The following is a 24,769-nucleotide window of genomic DNA, read 5'->3' on the forward strand; positions in this document are numbered from 1 at the left end:
AAATAACGTGATGTTAGAGGCGCATTAGGCAACAAACTGTTCAAGTTTCTGTTCTAAATTGCATCAACATTAACAGGAATAAATATTCAAACAAGTAGTAAGCTGCTTTCCTAAGTTAAAAACTTCTTCTCAGCGCAGCGCTGAGTGAGAAGCAGAGAGAGAGAGAAACACACACCTGCCAAACCTCCAGCCAGCTGCTCGTTAAATACAACTATGACGACAACGCGTGGAACTACGAAACAACGCTAAATAAAACAGTTAAAACATGCTTTGAAAGTTTATAACCTGCTTTTGGGGTTGAACAGCTTCCTTCACACTCTGCTAGTGGGGGAGGGGCTCTGCAGCCTCTGTCTCCAGCAACAAAAGCCGCCTATGGCAGCCGCTCTGTATATAAAGTGGATCGGCGAACGCAGCAACACGCATCGGTATCAATACCGAAACACGTAAAGCACGCAAAAATTGCCCGATTAAATCGGCCGGCCGATGAATCGGTCGATCACTAATATTAGATATCACCAAGACTTTTGACCAATTTTACCTAATATGTATACCGTATCTTATTTTACCAATAGTGTTAATCATGTAAATAATAATCATAATTAAAATATATTTTCTATAGTTTTAGGACTAGTTCCTACACAAAAAGCATGATCTTAAGGCAGTTCAAGAATTCAACTCAAGGTCCTCCTACTGCTTGTTCTTCCCTCATCTTAAGCCTCTCTTTCTGAGTTTCAGAATCTAACAAGAAAAATTGTAAAAATCAATGTTGCTAACAACGAGAAATGTTCTGACGCACAGTGTTTCCTGTCAAACACGTGTCAAAGCCTCACTCCAGTGTTGCAGCAGTTTTTTTTAATTTCTCCCTCCTGTCCAATCCTCCATTTGACAAACTTTAAATAAATAAAGAGAGAGGAAAACTTTCTTTTTTATTGACACTTGAATGACAAGCTCAGGCTGACAGCGAGGAACAAAGCGAAGCGCGAGCACAGAGGCAAAGACACAAACCCAGAGTGCACACAAATGCATTATGCACGCACGCCTTCAATCACAAGTGCACAGGAAGACAAGCACACACAAGCACACCACACCTCCCACGCTAGCAAAACACTGCCTCACCTGACAAATTTCAATGTGTGCGAGCCTGTTGGTTTTTGACATCGCAGGTATCTGTCAATTCTATGCCGGGGCTTCACGTTGCTTCACATGGAGACAAAGCAAACCAAAGCGAAGCCGGTTATCATTCCTCTTTCCCTGTCCATCCTCTGCTGGCAGCAATAGGAGGCATAAGTCAGCAAGCAACGCCTCATTCTTCTGCTGTTATAATTAACTCGGCTTTAATAAAAGATTTATATTCAGGGAATAATGTAGGGTCTCATAGCTTCTAATTAAAGATTTAACATGTTATTTGCTCACCCAGTTTGTCGTTCCTATATTTCTTCATTTTAAGTTACAGGGTATGTTTCAGGTTTGGTTCACTGGTTTTTCTGTTTGCATGCTTTCCCTCAGAATTTGATTTAGGGCCCATATTTTAATGTAAGGATACCATTAATTTCACACACAAAGCACAAATACATTTAATTTTGTTGTTGTTTTAACCTTATTTCAACCCAGTAATACCATTCAAGACAAAAGATAGAGTCTTGTCCATGTCTTGACTCAGCACAACGGCAAGAGTGTAGTGGTCGCTGAATCGTTTTTCTCTTTGCTCATAGCTATAAAGGCTTTTTCATTTTTTTGGGAATGAGGTCGCAAGTCCAATTCCATCCCAGGAATTGTGGCATGATAATGACTGCATGTTTCAATTAGCATTCCACTCTATGTTCAAGTGTCAAATGACAAACTACACTTATTTTAGCTGCTACCCTTAATAATTTTAAGGTAAAATCATAGTGTCTTCCTCATAGATCAGTGAATCAAACCATATTTACTCAAAAAGGCTTGAAAGTTACTTTTTATCTCCACCCTAAACATTTAGTTTGTTGACATTTTTGTGCATTGCATTGTTGGATGTGGAGTCCCCTAAACGGTTGTGTAGAAGTAGAAGTTTTTTTATTCTAATTAACGATTTCTTGTTTGTTCGTATTTTCACCAGACAAGGAGGACGGTGATTGCTCGGGCTGTGCATTGCCATGAATCTGACAATACGATTCACGATTTGCTTGTCACAACACGATATGTCCCGATACTAAACGGTACGATATATATTGCGATATCAATAATTACACATTTTACCTTTACAAGTGCAAAATTGTATGAAATACAATTTGTAATAATAATAATAATAATAATAATAATATTCACTCACTTTAGTAGAAAAGAAGCTTATTACATTCAGAGGAACCTGTTGTAGCGTGCACGTGCATGCATGTGCGTGTTTAGATGGTATTTTAACATGGCTAGCTGACTTCTTGCAGCCCACAGTTAAACAGTGACTCACAGATTCCTCACTCCTCTGTCTCGTCCCTGACTTTCTCTGTTGCCCTTGTTTTCACAACTTTCCCAAGATTTTAAATGTGTCTTTGTCCTTTGCTTTCTTTAGGTTTCGTTGCTGAGTGGTGACTATAGCAGACTTAAGGGAAAGAAGTGGAATTTTCCTCCCTTCTCTCATATCTCAGTGTACAAGCCCCAAATCTAGTAAGTTGCTGTTAGGCCATTTAAATGTGGTCATTTCTCATCATAAGTAAGAAACTGTGAAATGTGTCATTTCAGCACAACCTAACCTGGGTTTCCATTACAGGTTTTCGCAAAATAAAAGCGATATTTCTAAATGTCGACAAATTGTAATTGTGCTTTGAACGTGTTTCCGTTGAAGGTTGTTTTGGGCAAGAACCTCGTAACTCCTGTGAAATCTCATCCCGCGAGACTTCACTGCAGGAAGACGGACGCTCAAAACCTCCTTGCAACACTCCACATTTCGTTGTTTTTTAATGTGGCAGTAATAATTTTGAAGTTTAATGCTAAGAAATATCTCGGTCTCCGCTTCTGTCTACATGTGCCGTGTCATGTTTTCTCGGACAGAAGAGGTCATGTGACCATGTCCGTCACGTTTGGTGACGTGTATTTGAGGTATAAGTGTTTCCATAGCTCTTTTGCGACACATTTCAATATTGAAAACGTAAAATTCTTACGATATTTGAATGTTTGGTTTTTTTTTAATTCAAGTATTTCCATTACCAGTTTTTATTGCTCTATTTAGATTTCATGCATTTCCAAGGGTTATGGAAACACAGCTACACACAGATACGTATTTATGCAAAGTGTGACGTCTGGTTTAAAGGCATTGCCAAATGTTACTGCCAAGGGCTGTGAATGAAAAAAAAAAAAAAAAAAGAGTTTTTCAGGCGCACACAGGCACACATGCACTTCAACCCCCAGGGGCCTCTGGGACTTCAAAGAGTCAAAGTCTACTGTACCTCAGCAACACTTTACCACCACGTGCCACAGACAGGTGGTGAAGGAGGTGGGGGTAGACAAAAGTAGAGAGATGAGAGAAGTGAAGGATAGATGAAAGTGAAGGAAGAATGAGAGAGATGATAGAAGAGTAGATAAAAAAGAAGGAGAGACAAAAGTGGGGAAAAAAAGAGGGAGAAGAGAAATGAGAGAAAATACTTCATGAAGGGCTGAGAGGCAGAAACTATGGGGATGAAAGCTGACCAGCAGACAGCCAGAGATCTAAAAGCAGGACTGAAAGACAGACAAAGCGGCAGAAAAGAGCCACACACAAGGAGTTTGTTGCAGCCATAGACTGGAGACATGTGGGGGAGGGCGCTAACACTGTGCTGCTAATACCCCTGCTGCTTTGTTGTAAAGAACTCCAGTTCCCCTTTTAATGGTGAACTACTCCTTTAATGACAGCAGTAAAACACGCTCGCACAGATACAGAACGCTGCCTCCCTCCGCGCAACAGAAAACAGGGTTCACAGCACGACGACACCAGTAGCACTTTGACTTTTGCAACTTACGGCCCCAACGCAAGCAAGTTCAGACGCTAACGCGACACTGTGAAACCATTGTCTTAGTGACACGCATGCTCCAAAAACTTTATCTCTTTCAGGGGGCTTGTAAGTTTTTGAATTACCCTGCCTTAGAGCTGTCAATCACGCAGGCAGGAAGGATATGTGGGTTTGAGGAGATAATCACACTGAGAGGAAGACGTGCTCATAACATGAAGCCATTTAGAGCATGCTTTCATCCAGACTCCCCTCAGCATCAGAGTGCATCCTTTTTACTTGACTTTCACTGTGAATAGGTGCTTCGAGGTACATGGTGAAATGAAACTTCTAACCTAGCAGAGGTAATGTCATCCTGAAACACTTGTGGTAGTCTTCAGTTTGGGAGGTAGAAGTGACGACTTGCTCAAACGTAATATCAGAAAAAATACTTCAATTATTTTTCGGCAGAAAGCCAGTTGGTGTGCAACAAACAAATTCAAATTTAATTTTTCTCGGATGCATGGATGCATAGGCTTTCAGTGATAGTGAGTCATATTTTAGATCAGAATCAGAAATGTTTTATTTGCCAAGTACAGTTTTTAAGACAGCACAAGGAATTTGACTTGAGTTATACCCACTTTATCCTATAGAAGACGTGCAGAGTCTTCATTGTTTGTGTTTATTCCGCCATATTGGACGGCAAGAAAGCTGAACCGGAGGTTAGAATTGTGTGGAGGAAGATCGCTTTTGAGCCTTTTGCGACGACATAGTGATGTCTGGACGGAAGACCTCCTTTCAAAGTTCACCGAACATTTAGAAGGGACTGCAAGGTGCCACTTCATTGATAAACGTTTGGTGTTGGGGTGTCACGATCCGTACAATACCGACCTCCAAAATATCTTCAACTAGTTGGTGCAAAATTTAGAGAAAGACGATTTTCCAGACTTTGCAAATATTTAGTTCATCAACAGTCGTACTATATTGGAGAGGAACCGAAAGCATACAAAAGCTTGGAGGCTTACAATCAGCTATCCCGATGAAGGTAACATTAATAGCAATTTGTACCAAACATCAATTACGTTTGATATTTGTGAAAACAATGTTTATGTACATAGACGGGTAAATGGGAAACTATTGCCTGAGCCCCGGTTTGCCACATCACAAAAATCCTCCCCAGCCACCAAATAAAAAGCTCAGCATATCAATACATGCATTCAATATATATATATATATATATATATATATATATATATATATATATATATTATTATCTCCAAACTTTTAGTCCCCTAAATCAATTTCAGTGGTACTTATCTCCAAAGAAATTTCTCCACGAATGCGAGCATGTCTCTTCTGATGGCTGCAATCCATATATGGTGAAACTGAAAGATTTTTGTATCATTCTGACGATTTGTACAGTCAAACGCCAAATATGATATAACCATTTTACTCCCATGAGCAAACAAAATGTGTCATTCTTGTTAGGCACACAGGCAAACAACACTGAAGCCTGTGGAGGTCTTGCCGTCCAATGTGATGGATAAACAGAGTTGCGATACAGTGTCCAAGGAACTAATCCTTGCTTTCTGGTATCTGGTGTTTGAATTTGGAAAAAAAAATCCTCAGTCACCAAAGAAAGCAAACAATTACTGAACTAAAATGCAGCCTCGAGAAAGAAAGTTCCCAGGTTCACTCCAGGGGCCTCATTTATAACCGTTATACATGGACAAAACGGAACCTGAAAGATGTGCACGACACTTTTTACGAAAACTTTGTGATTTATAAAAAGAAAGTTAGCGGGAAAATGTGCGCACCGGTACGTTAACTATTCAATGAGAGCAACAGCTACGTTGCACTATTTATGGAAGAGCACAAAGACATGACACGAACTGATCGATTAGCCGAGCCTATCAAACTCTTAAGTCTAAGGATTGTATTTTATCTTCTTTTTTTTTATTCATACATTCTATTCATCTAAGAGTGACAACTTAACCTTTTCTGTCTTACATTGTAATTTGTATGCTTTAATAAAGAAATGTTGTAAATGTAAAAATAGATTTTTACACATTGTTTTAGCCATAAACTAAATCACTACATTGTTCAGTTTCAGTGCTTTTACTTACTTGTTTGCACTAAAACAAAAGGATTAAAGTTGGAATTACCATTATTTATCATTTATTATGCCATGAATTTACTGATTTTGCTTTTGTGAGATTAAATTAAGGTGTAGTTATTGTTTATTTTGCACTGAACTAAAATGAGTTTGACACTCCTGCTTTAGAATTATAGAGTAATAGTCTTTTTTTTTTTTTTTTTTTGCTTGAATATGTGAAGAAATATATTCTGTTGAATGTTGAGATTGGGGTGTAGACTGGTGTCCTTTACTAAGTCAGCAGAAATTGGCTTGAGCCCTGTACAGGATAAGCTGGTATAGAAAAGGAGAAAAACACTACTGAAAACCTTCACAGATTTAAAGGTCCTATATCATGCAAATCAACTTTTTTGAGCTTTTAACCTTGTTACAATGTTAATTCCTTATCAAAAACACCCCCAAAGTATTATTGGGCTTCCTTCCTGCATCTCTGAGAAATCCTCAATAATCCTGCTCTCTGAGCTGCTTCTCTGCCCTCTTCTGAAAAACGAGCGGTTCAAATGCTAGTGACGTCACTAGAATTATGAACCGCCCCCTCCAGGAAATGCCTGCTGCTGGTGCCGCGCCTCCACGGTGAACACTGCAGTGTAGGCACCCAGGGAGACATCGTATTGCCTTTGACTTGATCTGACGTGTTTGTGACCCAATGCGATGCAACGGTTGAGGTGTTAAACAAATGATTATCACCTTCAATGCACTGTTCCTGTATTTAATAAAGATGAGGAGGAGAAAAAAGTTAATTACCAGCTTAAAACTCCGTTGAGTGTTTGAAGCTGCTGCTGCTGCTGCTGGATAAACACACAACGCGGAGATGGACTCACACAATAGCTGCTTAAATATCCACGTGTTTTACTGTAATGTGCAGTTTTTTGGCTGAAAGCAATAACAACAGTGTGTGGATAGCAAGAGAAAATCGCTTTGGTGATCACTGATCTGCTTCAGAGCGAGTCAAGCTGGAGCCTCGCAGGCAAGTCATTGTATAGAGACGCCCACTCATGAATATGCATAAGCAGGCAGCAAACAGCCCGTTGGTCAGAAAGTCCCTTTTTAGAGGGCTAAAACTATGGAAAACAGGCAAGTTTGGTAAAATAAACCTAAATTACTATGTTTTGGGGTTCTTAGAACAAATGGAGATGGGTGAAAAATGCATGATATGGGACCTTTAAGATGAAAAACTTCACAACAAAAGAACTCCCTGTTTGTTCCTGAGATTCATTTCCGTATAGATTTCTTCTAACCCCAACAAGGAGCTCAATCAATACTTGGGAAGAAAATGAATAAATGGTCCCCTTTCTGTTTGATACGTCATCATATTTTCAAATATTTAGAAAGGATTTATTTTCTTCCTTTCAGTTTTACTCATTTTATTTTACCTTTCTCTTCCATTTGAGTTACCATCATCGTCAAGAAGACATTAGGCAAATTAAAGTCAAAATGCATCACAAACAATAAAGTGCAACCCCATGCATTGTCACGAAGGTGAACACCCAGCAGTGAAAACCCAGAGTTTGATTTACACTTCTTCTCTAGATTCAAGATGCAAATTGAAACAGCATCTTATATAATAACCTTGACTCTGTATTCCTCTCACACACTGTTCAGGGGAATTGTTTCATCAAGGAAAATTGCTTTCATTATTTTTAGAAAAAGACCTCATGCTTCACATGTGGTCCACTCTGCTCCACCTCCTCCTCCACACGAGCAAAGTGCGAGAACGCAAGCACAGGGCGGCCTGATGTTAAAGCATAATCCTCCACACTGGGGATGAGTCCTGGAGACACGGGATCTCCTGCAGCTCCAGCTGTGGGGCTCAGGAGCCGAGGCTGACCTCTGACCTCCCTGTGGAGGGTAGCAGACAAAAAGGGATTTTCCCGGTGGGGATTAAAAAAGTATCACATTATCATTTGATTATGGTTGATTGTATCTTCATCAGTCTACATTTAAGACTGCAAACCTAGCACTGAAGCCCATGTTTGTCACAGAGTGGTCTGCATCAGCACTTTGTCACGTGAAAACACAAAATGACTCAATTGTGCATCAATAGTTTTTACGTATATTCATAGTGTCTGGAAGGATTTTTATTTCTTTAATTTTTGTAGGAAGTCTTAAAGCTGCGACCAATGATCATTTTTTATGAAATAAAATCATAGGGGTGGATTCACTAAAGGTTTAGTGGTAATAAAACATGTGCAAACGTCACCCACACGTTAATAAGGGGTACAAACCTCAGGCGATGGCACAATGTTCCCATTTGGGAGTGTGCGTGACATAGCGCTGCTCAGGAGCTCAGACCTGCTGGATGATGCCCAGTCTTCAAATGGTGCTGATCCACTGATTGACAGACTCTGCATTAACTCAAATCAATGGCATCAACAGATCAATAGGATGGTTTCTGTCCAAATCTGCCTGTTTTCCATTGACTTTCCATGAAAGAGCAAAATTACAGGAACTGATGTAACAGCCACATTAAATTAGAGGGAAAAAATATCATTAGGTTTTAAAGTTTATTAAACAACATTTTTATTTGTTTATTTTGTTTTCTGAAGTATTAAATGTTTGGGCAGCAGACAGAGAAGTCCATCTGCCTCCAATTTAACTTCATCAAATGTCATTTTGTGCATCTGTGCACTCACCTCTCCACGTTAAACGAGCAAAATGTTCATTTAGATAGGACTGTCTCAACCACGTCTACACGTGCACCTATTTGCGCCACACTGAAGTGCATTTCTCGCAGCAGGTGAGCAAACGGCGCCACCAAAAGATTTAGGACGCACCTGGTTTACTACCCTTTATTTCAGATCTTAGTAAATTCGCCCGATAGTGTATGCCTCATTGATCAATGAGTTATTGACATTATTTACTCCAAAATGAAAGGTTGAATGAAAACGTTGAAATTGCAGCTTGAAAATGTGTTCTCATCCCACAATGCAATGCGCAAAAATTACAGCAAACCGAGTGTTAACTATTGGGATAAAAACAAACTTTCAAGCTGCAATTTCATCCTTTTTTTCCTTTATTTTTGGAGGAAATATTGTATTGTATTGTATTGTATTGTATCAATTTGCAGCCTTGCATTGTTTCCAATACAAGGTTACACAAAAATGTCACTGACAAATCTTTTGACATCTCAGTTCGTACTCCTTGCATTGCTATGGCAGGAGACCAAAGGGCAGCTAAAGCAAACCTACGCAATGGCAAACCCTGACATTGTGTGTGTGCGCGTGCATGTTTCTTTCTGTGTGTCTCTTTTGGTCCCCCTGGTCAACAATCCCTCTACTGGCCTTTATCCCCAAATCCCTGTGGACAGAGAGTCAGGGGAGAGAAAATGCTTAAATGCTTTGAATGATGGTGTGGAATGCTAAAAAGCTGTGTGCGTGTGTGTGTGTGTGTGTGTGTGTGTGCGCGTGGTTAAAAGGGGGTGCAAGAAAAGAAGGGAGGGGGGTCTCCTGCCTGGTTGAGGGTCTGGTATGCGTGACTGAGCAAGAGGAGGAGGAAAAGGAAGAAAAAACCCAACCCAAACCTGCCTTGCTAACTTCTAAAGAGAAACAATGGTTACTGACTCGCCTGGCAACCTTCAGTTGCTACTGCGTGTGTAATGTGTGTGTGTGTGTGTGTGTGTCTGTCACTTCACACACAGGACACGTCTTGAGGGAAAGCAGAGAGAGGGAACTCTGCCCTGACCAACTTTTAGATCTCATTACTGTGCACATGCAGCTGCCGCACACACGCACACACACACACACAGATCTGCCACATGTAACATCCAACTCTTTGCAAAAACCAGACACACCAAACCTCCCATTTAAACCAGCTTTTACTCCAGAAGCTGGAACTTAAAACTAACACACACACACACACACACAAAGGTGAAAGTAATAGATTACAAGTACTCACATTACTGTAATTGAGTTGTTTTTATGGCTACTTGTACTTTTTGAGTATATTTCTACATCTTCTTTTTCTTCTTTCTTGGTTATTGACGTGTTGAAACCAACTTGAATAGGTACACATCACCAGCTACTGTACATGTTGTTCATTACTCTTTCTATTTCTAAATCACTAATTTTACTTGTACTTAAGTACGTTTTAAAAGAAGTAAAGTATGGTAATTTGTTCCATTTCTACACCCAACCATTACTGAGTAAATTATAATTTTTTTGTTGTAAAATGATCAACAAACATTGGGAATCAATAAAAAAAACAAAATAACCAGATAATAAATACATTACATCATAGTCGACCAATCAGATTAAAGGTAATGCATTGCGTCAAAACAGCATTGAATGTCGGTTATTTTCTCAGTTTTAGAGTTAATAAATTGAGCTATACTTAGAGCCTGATAATGTATTTATTTTGAATTTAATTCATTGGTGTGAAAATAAATGAAGTTCCTAATTTAGTTTATAGATGAAGATGTTTTTACTGTATGTAAGGGAACCGTGGCAAGATTTATTACAAAAAATAAACATGGGGGGGTGAAAGTAACTTGTAACTTTTGCTTTGAGTACTATTTAATTTAGCTATATTTTACTTGTACTCAAATATTTTACGTATGACGTACTTGTACTTGAGTACAATTCCAATCAAGTAACAGAACTTCTACTTGAGTATAGAATATATCAGTATTCTTTAGACTTCTGTGGTCACGTTTGGTTCTGAAGAAGCTGCAGTGATGGGTTTTTTTCTTCTTTCTTTAAAAAGCAGCAGCAGGACACACAGTTTCCCACAGTAAACAGCCTCACTGATAATTAATTACGCAGACGCTGCTGCCAAATCAAGACGGCAAGCGTCCATTTTGAATCTCCACATAAATATTAAAACAACACAACAGATTTGTATGCACCGGACCTAAAGTGTGGGAGGTTATGAGGAGCTTTTACAGGCTTTATTATTGTCAATATTAATTAAAAATGTCATTGTAATTAGGAGAAAGCAGCATCCGACCACACCAGTGCAAGTTGTGGGCGTCAATGTGTGGAAAACAATGTGAAATATGTAATATTGCATTTTCTTCACCTTCCCGTTACAGAGCACACAGTGGTGTGACAATCAGGCCAAAGTATTCCACAGGCTCTCGTTGGTTCATTATATAAATATCTTTATTTGATTTAGCTGTAAGAATATAAAACAATTTCATTTTGGGATTCTGCAGTTTTTTTTCTCTTTACAAAGACATAATATACAGTACATCTTTTCATTTCCAAACACACACACACACATACAGCTTTTTCAGCAGGACGCACACCCGTGTTTTCATTATCTAGCGGCTCATTGCATTATATTTGAAATGTGCACATATCGGCATCAGTGTGCGCACGTGTGTGTATAGCCTAAATGCACGTGTGTGTGTGTGGGGGGAGAGGGGGAGGCTTGTAACCCGAGACAGATGAAAAGGAAAATAATCGATTCTTCCTTATTCTAAGCATGTCTCAAGATGGATTCAGGGTGTTTCATTCAGAAGGGCCGAGGGACGGTGGAAACAAAAGGGAAGGAGAGATGTCCCAGCTTCCTCTTTACTTTCTACCAGTTAGAGCAACTTGATTATTACAAATGTGGGGGAAACGAGACAGCTCACGCAAACCCTGATTTGTAAGGGTTTGGATAAAGAAGGACTCACTTCAATTTGAAGTACAACGCTCTGAAGTTACCAAATTTGCCGACATTCATCTCCATAAACATCCCTTACAAATACACCGACAGTACTTTAATCCTATAAGGATATACACTGTTTAAATAAGGGGGAACCATATTAAATCAATAACTTTCCTCTAATTATAGCGTAGAACGACCACTGGTATGGGTTGGTTATATCGTCTGTTTTAAGTACTTTAAAGCAGCGATTCTCAACTGGTGGGTCGGAACCTAAAAGTGGGTCGCGGACCTGTACTGGGTGGGTCACGGACAGCTGGCCAAAAAGAAATCAATACTTAATGTCTCTCGTGTTGGACTTGTTTTTTTATTTTGAAAGAAACTTTTCTTTTGACAGGCATGCTGTGAAATGCATGTTGCACAGGAAAATATATAGATTAAAAAGATGACATATATGTGTTTTCAACAGCTATTTTTGAAAGGCTAAATTTACGTTAGTTAAATTCTAAAAAAATAAAATGAAAAAGTGGGTGGCATTTTAGTGACCGTGGCAAAATGTGGGTCCCAGGGTGAGACCAGTTGAGAACCATTGCTTTAAAGTGAAATAGGTTTCAAAGTTGGACTTTCTTCCCCCCAGTGAAATGAAATGAGACGCCTCTGTATGAGTTTTGCATAAAGTGGCGCCCTCCTGTAGTCCCCATAGTGTTTTACCGTTTGCTTTCTCCCTCTCTCACACACACACACACGCTGCTGTTTATGGAGGCTAAATTAACAAAGGTAGTTAGATTGTGTCCTGGTCTCCTTTCTCTGGCTCTGCTCATGGTGGAGTGGAGGGAGGGAGGGAGAGGATGGAGGGATGGATGGGGGAGGGGGCAGCAGACACAGTCCCTTTAGGCACATTTTCCCTCGGTCTTTCATTCTCGCTTTCCTTTTAAACAGCAACACACCCTTTGAAAATAACCACATACGAGGTAGCCAAATGTTTTCAGACAGGGATGGCTATAGCGTAGTTTAGTCAGGGAGGAAATCAAATTTAAAAAAAAAAAAAATGTCTTAAATTCACTCTCACTGCAAAAATAGAAGTTTCACACTTGATTCATTAAAAAAAAGCTTTTTTTGCTTCGATTGCTTGGATCCAAGTTTCACATCCAGAATCATCTGGAAAGCTCGCGTGACCAAATAAAGTGGCTTTTTGTGTCACTAATACAGTGTGAGAGAAGTTTTTTTTTTTTTCTTTTGCCAAACCAAAGTCAAGTTTTAAGATCAAAATATTTACCGTCATGAGGAAACAAATAAGTTTTAATTGCTTTCTAACAATATTGATTGAAAGTTACATCAAACTAGGTGAAGTCCTACAAAGCCCAAATAAAAGTAAGGAAAATAAGACATTTGAATGGAAATTCTGGATCCATGGCGGGAAAAAACCAGAAAGGATTTTTTAAATTAAAAAAACCAAAACAACTATTGCTACCCTCTCACTCTTCTGCATCTCATGTTCCCCTTTGAGCTTATTCAGAAAAACTAACCCCAATGCACTCACATAAACATCTCCAATCACCTCACTTTCTCACTCTCTGTCATCTGCCATAGTCCCAAATTCAACACTTTAAGGCAGGGGAGCTGCGTGATCCTCTCCAGCCCCCTTTTGGTGATCTTGGTACATCCATACAGGTCAATACCCGCCAGCTGGGTCAGGTGGTCTGCGATGAGTTCCAGCCCTTTGTCTGTGATGCGTACGCACTGTCCAATGTTCAGGGTCCTCAGCTCGTGCATTTGCCTCACCATACGGTTTACCCCATCGTCGGAGATGTGACATGAGCACAAGGACAGAGACTTGAGCTGATACAGCCCCTGAGCGATGTACGCCAGGGTTTGGTCCCCTATCTTGTCACAAAAGGAAACGTCAAGTCCGGAGAGCCTCAGCGTGCCCATGGCAAGGTGCATGGTCCCCGTGTCACTGATGTTATCACACGATCTGAGGTTTAGGCTCCACAGAGAGGCCATGTGGGAGAGGTGGATCATCCCCGCGTCCGAGATGCCCCCGCAGAAGCTCAGGTTCAGCACCCGCAGCTTGGTCAGCCCCTTGGAAATGTGCTTGAGTGACAGGTCGGTGAGCTTCTGACAGTCTTGTAGAGTCAGGTACTCCAGGTTCAAACAGCCCTCTGCGGCGCTGCGGGTCATACCTGCCAAATGTCCGATTCCAACATCCGACACATGCCTGCAGGACCTCAGGTTGAGACTCTTGAGTCTGTGGAGGCCCCAGGCTATCAACAGGAGCCCAGTGTTGGTGATGTTGCTACATCCACCCAGCTCCAGTACCTCCAGGTTCTTCAGATACTGGGCGATTCGTCCTAAGCTGGAATCTGTGATCTGTTTACACAGACTCAGGTTCAAAACTCTCAGTGACGGGATCTCCTGCACGAAAGCATGACCCAGTCCGTTATCCGTGAGGTTGTAGCAGCCGGACAGATTAAGGGACTCGATGTTGGGCATTCCCTGGATGACATAGCTCAGACTGCGGCGTAAGGACAGGATCTGGACCCTCCGGATACCCCTAGCCTGGAGGCTGGGGAACAGGGAGGGATTGGCCCGGCGGAGGTGAAGCTTGGCCTCCACCCCCCTCCACACTGACTTATGGTAGGATGCGTCCCTCCAAGCAATGCACACTTGGGCCACCCTGCCTTTGTCCCTCACGTCCAGATAGCTGAAAATCATGGCCAAAATTTCCGGGAAGAGGCACGAAATGTGCGTCTCCATTGTTTTTCAAAACCAAGGCATATAAAAATTAATACTCCACACCTCCAAGTGCTGAAAAAAACAGAAACACTCAAGAGCAGCAGCTTCAGACAGAGTTGTGTGTTTTCCTTTTTTCTCACAGTGAACTGTTCAAAAATTGATCCAACTCTCTCCAATTGCCACGTGATCCGCTCTGGTTGCGCAGTAAAGATTCAAATGCTTTTTTTTAAAAAGGGGAAAAACTAAACAGCGCTTATTCCTGCCTCAGCCCCTCTCTCCGCCAAGAAAGAGGAGGAGAAGGGGGCGAAAGGAAGGCGGAGGATAAAAGCGTCAATCCTTCCCCCTTTCTGTCTCCCTCTCAAACGACGCTTCCTTGTTGTGTTAAACCGAGAAAAAGCCTTCGTCTCTCGGCTGCGCGGGGATCCAAACGATCGTACATGTCAGCGGAAGAAAAGAAGAGTCTTAACAGCGCCTGTTTAAAAAGAGCTCCATGGCGGAGAGGCACCGGAGACGGAGCTGGACTGGCTTTGTAAGCCGAGAGAGAGAGAGAGGGAGAGGGAGAGAGAGAGGGGGGCGTCCCGGGCTCAAAGCCTTTGTCTGCTCTTTTCAAACCGACTTGGCAGGGACCCCGGTACTCCCACGGAAAGGGAGGGGTGGAGACCAGGGCAGAACGGCAACATTCTGCGCTTGAAATTAATTAATTTTAAACACACTGTCCGAGATATTATATTTTAATACACTTATCTGGGCAGAATTTGCATTCAAGTGGTTAAAAGGCAGTATAGAGGCACATTAATTGGTGATATAGCTGAGCCATAGTGACCCCCCCCCGTGTCAGGCAGATGGTTTGTCCCGCCTCAGCTGGAACGGTGCGAACAGTTTCCCTTGGAAACCAACTTCTTACAATTCAGTTCACTTCAGGGTTTAACCCTTTGAGAGGACCACACAGAACACACAGCAGCCTTCCTCACACACACAGACCCGGTCTACACACTTTGAATTTATATATATATATATTTTTTTTAAATGTATAAATAAGTTATTATGATGAACTAAATGTAAAGCCATAGAGCTTACTTTTGACAATATATCTGATGTCTGCAGTCATTTTTAAATGCAATGAAGAAAAAAAATCAAATCGAAACTCAAATTTTTCTTTAAAAAATCGGAGATTTTTCTTTTAGGCAAAATCGCCCAGCCCTATGTAAAGACTAAAAAGACCCCTTGTTATATTATTTTATACATCCACTATAATATACATCTAATATACCGTAATTACCTCTGCCAATGAGATATTTTTTTTACCAGCATTTGTTTATTTGTTTATTGCCCATTCTACCCACTTTGAATTTAGTCATTTTGTTAACGTAAATTTATCAGTTATTATGATCAACTAAAAGCCATAGAGCATCTATGTGTCTTTTTCTCCTGTTAACAGTCCAACTTTGTTTCACCTCTTATAATCAAACTTTATTTATTAGAGCATCAGATGTTTTATTTTTATTCATCAAATTATGTTCATTACTGCCAAAAACTTTTAGGATTCATTATTGCTTGGGATTTGTCTTTAAAAACACTTTTTTGTTATCACTTTTTTGTGATAGCCTTTCAATGGTCAACATTATAAAGTAAGCTTGTAAATAGGCTACATATCTCCTTATTATTTTTAACATGCTAGACTTGGCGTTTGACAGCACGTTGATAAAAAAAAAAAATAGTTGTCAAACATAGGGCACGCAGACCAAGATTGGCCAAACAGGGGATCCAATTTGATCTGTTGAATGCCTTTGCTATATAAAAAAAATAATCTTTATTTTTTTTTTTAATGACTAAAAAAAAACCCTTATAGATCCACTATAATTATCTCTGCCAAGAAGGTATGTTTTTTTTTTTTTTTAATCAGCGTGTGTTTATTTGTTTGTTTAATTTTTAGCAGGATTACATCAAAAGAATTTAACCGATTTTGACAAAATTTTGACCAAAGATAGAACTCACGCCATGGAAGATTCCATTAAATTCTGGAGGGGTACCGGATCAATATACTGATTCTGGAACAGCTTGAGAAATCGAAAAATTCCTATTTCTCATCATTGGGGACATTTAAAAAATCTTAGCTTGGTTCATAATTAGCTGATCTTTATGAAATTTTATTCAGTTATGTCAGGTTGGTTCCTGAAATATCCAACCTTTATCAGATCGGATACAGATTGTGAATTTTATTTGTGAGTTTTTCTTCATTTGGACCTACTGCCAATATGTGACAAAGAGGATATTTGGTGTTTGGCGGACGTTCATTATAATGTATAGTGAAAATAGTCTTTTATCTTCATTTTCTGCATGAACTACAACAAATGAACTCTTTATTGCTATTACTATAGATTATAATGGCTTATATTTACTCTTCTGTCTCTCTTGAGATCAGATTGCTATATACAGTAAGCCACTTGAACTAAAAACAAGTTTAACATCTCCATACTAAAGCCTTTGGTTCAGATTTTCCATTTGCGTTTATGTGAGTTTGTCTCACTCCACACACACACAGACACACCACATTTAACAACCAATTTGTAGACATTGTAGAAATAAAGCACGATAGTGAAGCACTGGTGATAAAATGCTCTGCAAAGTGTTTGTAGAAAGAGTCAAAGAGTTTGTTTCTTTTATGTGTCTTTTTTAAAAACAGCTAATCACTCTGAGGCTGCCGCTTCACATCTGGCATGTTTGGCTACTGGAATGATCAAAGGTTTATTTTAGTCTCGGCTGATGACAACAAGGGTATAACAGTGAATACTAATTTAGAGTCATTGTTATATAATTTGCACTGTTTTGTGTATTTATTTCTGCATCCCAAATATGCTAAAGTTGTGTTACACAGCGTCTTCTTTTTTACCCCTCATGTTTTTTGTGCGTGTGCGTGTGTTTGCATATGGATGCGTCACACATGTGTGTCAAGTATCAATTGTGGTTTGCATGTGTGCTTTCATGTGGACACCTACGCTCAAACATACGCCTGCACTTAAACAGACCTTTTTCATGTATACTGTATATTTTTCCTTCTTCCTCCTCAGCTGTTTGTTGGTTTCTCTGTGTGTGTGTGTGTGTGTGTGTGTGTGTGTGTGTGTGTGTGTGTGTGTGTGTGTGTGTGTGTGTGTGTGTGTGTGTGTGTGTGTGTGTGCGTGTGTGTGTGTGTGTGTGTGTGTGTGTGTGTGTGTGTGTGTGTGTGTGTGTGTGTGCGTGTGTGAGAGAGAGAGATAGTGTGACAGGGTAGCTGTTTGCTGGAGCCTGTGGAGTGTAGCCAAGTGGTTGAGTTAGAGCGAAGAGAGAAGAAGAGCTGATGGGAAACTGTAAGGCACACTCACACATACAGAGAGAGGGAGAGCAGTGGTGATCAGTTGAGGATAAAAACAGAGCGAGAAGAGCTGCAGGAACAGGCAGTTTTACATGGAAAAAGAAAAACGCAGGCATGCAAAACTGACAGTAACCCTCCTCTCTATGCGTTTCTTACTCCCATCTCAAGATGTTCCCTTTGTTGTTTCTTGATCCTGTTTAAAACCTTTAATGGACAAGCACTCTGCTCTTACCTCTGTTATATTACCAAATTTACTGTAATACAAAACAAGACCAGTCTGTTTATTAGGTGGAATACCTCATTGATGAACTATATACTGTAGGTAATGGCTGACAGTTATTGTCTCTACAACAGGGATGGGCCACAAAAATGTGACTGTATCTGATTCGAGGGCCACATTATCAACTTTTATGTCAGCATTTAGAATAATGACTGATCTAATTCAATTCAATTCAACTTAATTTAGATAGCTCAGAATACAACAAAGACATCTCACAATGTCAAATTCATAGTAGGAAAGAAAGAACCAAACAAGATCCACATGAACTAGCATATAGCGACAGTGGGAAGAAAAAACTCCCTTATTTTGTTTTAATAACAGGTAGAAATCTCCGGCAGAACCAGGTTCAGAGGTGGCAGTCATCTGCTTTGATTGGTTGGGGTTAGTGAACAGAAGGACGATCAGAACAGGTTAGAGAGATAGACCATCAGAGTGTCCCAGACTAGAACCGTCGACCTGGAACCACCAGCTCCAGCATCAAAACACCTGAAACAGAAAAGAGAGCGGAGGGCGAGGAGAAGGCACAGACTGCAGGAAAAACTTGATACACTATGATGCATTCCTAGTGGTTAGGTTGATATTAATATTAAACGTCATGTGGCCATCCTCCATGCTCAAACGCTAACACTACAGACAAGTTTTTGTCTTGCACTGGGCGCACGTATTGATCTCAGCAATCATCACTACAGAGGGGCTGTTTGTCATATTTATACGGTGTATGCTTTAGTAAATAAGTAGGTTTTGAATGTAACAGTCTCTCGCAATGGACTGAGGTGTTGAACATGTATGTGTAATGGTCTGTGATTGTCACCAAAACAGCAAGACCAAGTCCGTTTTAGGTTATTGCTATTATACTGAATATGCTTTAGCAAATAAGTTGGTTTTGAGTTTATTTTTAAAGGTAGAGAGAGTAGCAGCCTCCCGTACTAAGACAGGGTGCTGGTTCTAAAGGCGAGGAGCCTGGTAGCTGAATGCTTTGCCTCCTGTTCTACTTCTGGACACTTTAGGAACTTCCAGTTGACCAGCAAACTGAGAACGGAGTGTTCTGCCCGGACGATAGGGCACTAACAGGTCTTTAAGATATACAGGAGCTTGATCACGTAGAGCTTTGTATGCCAACAGGAGGATTTTAAACTCTATTTTAGATTTTACAGGAAGCCAATACTGGAGAAATATGCTCTCTGCTGTTTGTTCCAGTTCGTATTCTTGCTGCTGCTTTCTGAATTAACTGGAGACTTTTTAGTGAGTTTCTAGGACATCCTGAGAGTAGGGAGTTCAAATAATTCAATCTAGATGTAATAAATACATGGATTAGTTTTTCTGCATCACTCTGGGCCAAGATATTCCTGATTTTAGAGCTATTACGGAGGTGAAAGAAGGCTGTCCTTGTGATTTGTTTAATATGAGAATTAAAAGTTTAGTCAGTATCAAAGATAACGCCTACGTTTTTTACTGTGGTTCTGGGTGACAGAGTAATGCCATCCAGAGACACTATTTTCTCTGATAATTTCTCTCTAAGGTGTTTTGGGCCAAATAAAATCACAGGTTTTATCCTGGTTAAGAAGGAGAAAGTTACGGCTCATCCAGGATGTGATGTCTTTAAGACAAGCCTGGAGTTTTAATAACTAATAAGTTTCATCTGATTCAATTGAGAGATAGAGCTGTGTATCATCCGCATAGCAATGTCAATTTATATTATGTTCTTTGATAATGTTACCTAGTGGAAGCATATACAATGTAAATAGTATTGGTCCCAAAACTGAACCTTGTGGAACCCCATGAATAACTCTAGCATGCGCTGAGGATAGATTATGAACATGAACAAAGTGGGTTATGTCTGATAAGTAGGATTTAAACCAACCCAGCGCTATTGAGGTCAGTTCAGATAGACCAATTTGTGCATTAATACGGGGGGTAAAGGGTTTTGTCTTTTGTGGCTTTGTTGTTTTGTCAGTTTTTAGTCATTTTGTGTTCTTATTGTAATTTTCTGCATTTATGTTGTCGATTTGTGCATTTTTGGGGTAACTGCCTGTATTTTTGTTCTTGTTTGCTGTATTTTCCTGTTATTTATTGTAATTTTGTTGACATTTTGTGTGTCTTTGGAGCTAATCTATAATGTGTAGTTGTTTTTGGGGTTTTTGTAGGCATTTTTTTGTTTAAGTGGTTGTTGTGTCTGTCTTTGTAGTTATTTTGTGTTTTAGGAGTCAATTTGTGTATTTTAGTAATTTTTGTGTACTCCATTTTGCTGTCGATTTGTGTATTTTGGTAGTTATTTTGTGTATTATGTTGGGATTTATATTCCTTCCAACTTCTTGAAATACAATTTTTGGGGATTTGTTTTAGGGACAGCACAAAATTAAACCAAAGGCCACATGTGTCCCCCAGGCCGCCAGTTGCCTATGTCTGCTCTACAAGGTATGTAAAATAATAAGCAATACCACAGTCATTTATCTTTATTATACAAATATTTTTGCTTATACTGTAATGTACATTAGCCTAATTCAGAGACTAACATTAGCAACAATATTGGGAGAAATTATAAACACATACAGACTGGCCTTATGTAGAGTTTACCCTTTATGACTTTATCTGATAGTTTAAATACATCCATGTTAGGGGACAAAATGACTCTTGATCAGAGGTAGGCAACTTCTATCACAATGGGGGCCACAAAAAAGTGATTCTCTGAGGGCCACATTTTCAAATTCCAGGTCAGCATTCAGAATAATAAACAATCAGAGCATTAATACGGGCAAAAACAAAGGGTGGATGTGTTTTTGTTGTTGTTTTGAATGTTTTTGTCGACGTTCTGTGTATTTATGTTGTCATTTTGTGTATTATTATTCTGTTATTTTAGTGTATATTTGTTGTTTTGAGAATTTTTGTTTGCGTCTTGTATATTTTTGGTGTCAATTTGTGCAATTTTCTGTCATTTTTATGTATAATTGTTATCATTTTGTTTGTTCTTGTTGTCCATTTTGAGTAGTTTTCATTCATTCTGGCTTTTTTTAGGTCATTTTGTCTTATTTACTCTGGGAGCTGCATGTGGCCCCTGGGCCACCAGTTGCCCATATCTGCTCTTGATAAAAGCATACATGTGTAATTTTACTGAATAAAATGACTAGTGTGAATCATGCCAAACCTCGTTGACTCCACTTTCAATAAAGGGGCAATGCAAAGCTTATATTGATACTTCACCTCTATCCTTGTTATCCTTTTTGTTTTTATAATCATTTTTTTCTTCTATCGGAAACTACAATCACAGTATGAATTACCTAGAAGACTCTTAGTAAATAACAGTTAAAATCATGAATCCTGATTACGCTATAATAAATATTCTTACCCAATTTTAAATAAAAGGTATTAAGTGTCAGAAAATGTTAAAAAATATAATAATATCTTCAGTACTCAATGTATGCTATATGAGCTACACCCTGAATTAGGGTGACAGTCCATTGAATTTAAATATATGTACATAACATGCATTTTTTACATTAGTGCCATGAGATATCATTTGGTTTGCTGTCCTAAGATGCTATTACAACAATAACTTTCATTATTTTTGCTATCGATTTGGGTGTGTAAATTATTTTTCTGAATACATATGCTGGGCTGTGTAGTTGCATCCATGCTTTGATTGAATGATCTAAAAGCCTACCATCAATATCTAAATCTTGTTTTTTTTATTTCAAACTCAAAGTGTAATCTTATCTCTTCATCAAGGGCAGAAAGCATCTCAGTTCCCTGCACTGTTGTCTGTAGCTGCCAGCGCTTACATCCTTAGTATTTGGGAGCTGTGTGCATCGTGCATTTTTAAAGTAGCGATCCTGACTTGAATACTAAATTTCATAATGATGCAGCACACACCTTGACTTACTAACAGGGTGGCAGATTAACACGAGTTCCCAGTGGCTAAATCGCAGCCTGAATAAACAGACCTAATGAGACTGAAGATGCAATGCAGACCAAAACTAATTTGCTCGTTGCATTTTATTTGTTTTGCTTTGCACAAATGTCCAGTCAGACCTAAATTTTACACGGATATTGGACCTGGAAGCAAACGCCTTCTCAATGCGACGTTCATGGACTTTGAATTAGAAACCTTAAACCACTCGATGTGGCTTTCGAGCTGCAAGCTATATATTGTTTTGTGTAGCAACTGTTTGGCAAAGTTTCTCATAGTGGGAATAGTTTATTCTGTCATTTGTCTCTTAAGCAGCTTTCTAGCAAAGAGTTTGCACTAAAAGAAGGACAAAAGAAAGAACGCTGAGGTGGAAAAAAGGGAAATAAATACTCTGGAAAGGAGGACATAAAAGAGAGAGGCAGGTCTTTGTGCCATAGGGTTTCTTTTCAGCAGCAGTAGCTGAGTCTGTCTCCGCATGAGCTGCCTGTGTGTGTGTGTGTGTGTGTGTGTGTGTGTGTGTGTGTGTGTGTGTGTGTGTGTGTGTGTGTGTGTGTGTGTGTGTGTGTGTGTGTGTGTGTGTGTGTGTGTGTGCGTGCGCTGCTGGTGTGTCATACCGCTCCGAGAAAACCTGCTGGGCCCAAGCCAGCTCTTACACTGAGCAAAGGAGAAGCAGAAAGAAACAGGAAGGAAAAGGACAAGGAAAGACGGGGAAGATGGGAAATAAGGAACGGGTCAGCAGAATCAAAGAGAGAAGAAGATGAAAATCGGTAGTTGCGTGGTAAACATGCAGCTTCAAAAACAGAGCCAGATGGTGGGAAAAGAGGAGGGATGCTTCAGCAGAGATGATAGAATGATGCTTAAGGAGCAGTGGCTGAATAACATCAAGACTTTTAAACTAGATATCTTCTCATTGGGTAACTAGTATTTGCAAATATGTGTATTTGTTTTTTTTTTTGGGTTTTTTTACCAGATCTGTATTGGAGTTATACAGGTTGCCACTACATGTAGTAGGCCTATAATCTTTTTGTAACAACTGTGCTTGTTTTTTCTTGTATGAATAAAACATAATATTTTTTTTCTTTTTGCATAATTATGGCCATCACCAGCCCTCCCTGATAAGTTAGACTTATAATTGTGTTTTTAAATATCTGCTGAACAGCATCTATGTTAACTATAGATAACAAAGAAGTTTTTGTTTGTGCATTTCAAGTTTGACCAATTCAGTAAAGAACAACTGTAGAAGTTTATCTTTATAAATGTTATATTATTACCTCCACCAAGAAGGTAATAATAACATCACTTGAGATGTAATTACAGAGCACACACCAAGGACTCTGCCCAACGAGGCTCCGCTCTGTTTTGACTACTACTATCAGCAACATACATAACACTGAGGCACACAAGCTGAAGGCTTGTTAACCTCTGAGATCCCAGACCGGTTTGCTTATCAAAACCCTTTGACATAATAAACCCTGTGTCTGGATCTGACCAGCAACCCTAAAGCTTGACTCCATCTCATTCATCAAAACCGCCACAACATCACGGGGGTTTATTTATTTGTTTGTTTGTTCTATTAGCTGGATTACATCAAATGTACTTCATGGATTTTGAAAACAATCAAACAAAAGATAGACCTTACGCAGTTAAAGATTGCTTTACATTTTGGATGAGATCTGGATCAATTTACAAATTCTGGATCAGTTTGAAAAATCGAAAAATCCCTATCTCTCATTATTGGTGAAATTTTAAAAATTAATCTTGGTTTGTAATTGATCTATCGTAATTAAATTTTACCCAGTTATGTCAGTTTGGTTCCCCTTGTTGTGGCGGTTTTGATGAATGAGATGGAGTCAAGCTTTAGGCTTGCTGGTCAGATCCAGACACAGGGTTTATTATGTCAAAGGGTTTGAGGAACAGACCAGTCTGGGATTCGGAGGTTAACAAGCTTTTAGCGTGTGTGCCTCAGTGAATCTGTTGTTGTTCAGTGCTCTTAGGGTTATGTATGTTGCTGATAGCAGTAGTCAAAGCAGAGCAGAGCCTCCTCAGGCAGAGGCCTTGGTGTGTGCCATCAGTATATGCTGGTATCTGGCCTGCTTAGGGCAGTCTGACCAGGAGTTACATATCACCCCCATTACCTCATTGAGTGTCATCCAGATCTGGATTGTGCAATTCATTGTGATCTTGTTTTTAAAATGAGGGTGACGATACATTTGGACTAACTTATTAATAGGGATAGACATTTCTTCCAAGCCTTTAAAGTGTGAATGATCATGGTACCATGATCAGGATCACTGATCCAGATGACTGCCAATATCTGGCAAAAAGGATATTTGGTGCTTGTTGGAGCTTTGTGCTCTTGTTGCAACATGTACACAATGGCAGATGGTCCCAAACCTCCAGTAAAAGTAGAACACAAAGTTAATACTTGTATCTTGGGTGCTCACGTTTCCTGTTCTGTATTAGATGATTAAAAGTAGGACTATGACAAGATAATTGCTCTCTCCACAATGTGCTTGATCTGCACCCATTGCAAGTTGCTGGTTGCCAAGGTTACGTGGACGTGTGTCAACAACACGTCTACGTTCCAAGGCCAACACCTTCGTCAGCGCATACAACCATGACTCTGACGGTTTCTCTTTCACACACAAACGCAGATGCTCACAAGCACACACAAGATTCAGAAACAGAGCATATCCACCACACCAGTGTATGAACCAGAATGCAGAGTAACGAGTAACACACACACTGTACACGGCACACTGTATACCCGATGAATCTTTCATGATTCTTCAGGTGTTTCCCTGCTCCAGCAGGTCTTCACCTGTTC

General features: G+C 39.7%; 2 protein-coding genes across 2 annotated transcripts in view; one reads left to right on the plus strand and one right to left on the minus strand.

The window, feature by feature from the left end:
- Positions 1-24,769, plus strand: part of wnt5b (wingless-type MMTV integration site family, member 5b) — a 122,478-nt gene that overhangs the window by 51,207 nt on the left and 46,502 nt on the right. The window contains exon 2 of the mRNA XM_028448393.1: positions 2,540-2,634. The gene's annotated coding sequence lies outside the window, so the exon portion shown is untranslated. The remainder of the gene's footprint in view (positions 1-2,539; positions 2,635-24,769) is intronic.
- fbxl14b (F-box and leucine-rich repeat protein 14b) lies at positions 12,140-15,011 on the minus strand. The gene has a single exon (XM_028448383.1). The coding sequence runs from the start codon at positions 14,428-14,430 to the stop codon at positions 13,228-13,230; it is 1,203 nt and encodes a 400-aa protein (XP_028304184.1). The 5' UTR covers positions 14,431-15,011; the 3' UTR covers positions 12,140-13,227.

Source organism: Gouania willdenowi, chromosome 6, assembly GCF_900634775.1.
Source record: "Gouania willdenowi chromosome 6, fGouWil2.1, whole genome shotgun sequence".
Lineage (NCBI taxonomy): Eukaryota > Metazoa > Chordata > Actinopteri > Blenniiformes > Gobiesocidae > Gouania > Gouania willdenowi.

Coding starts and splice junctions, on each gene's coding strand:
- fbxl14b (XM_028448383.1), bottom strand. CDS start 14,430: ATGGAGACGCACATTTCGTGCCTCTTCCCGGAAATTTTGGCCATGATT.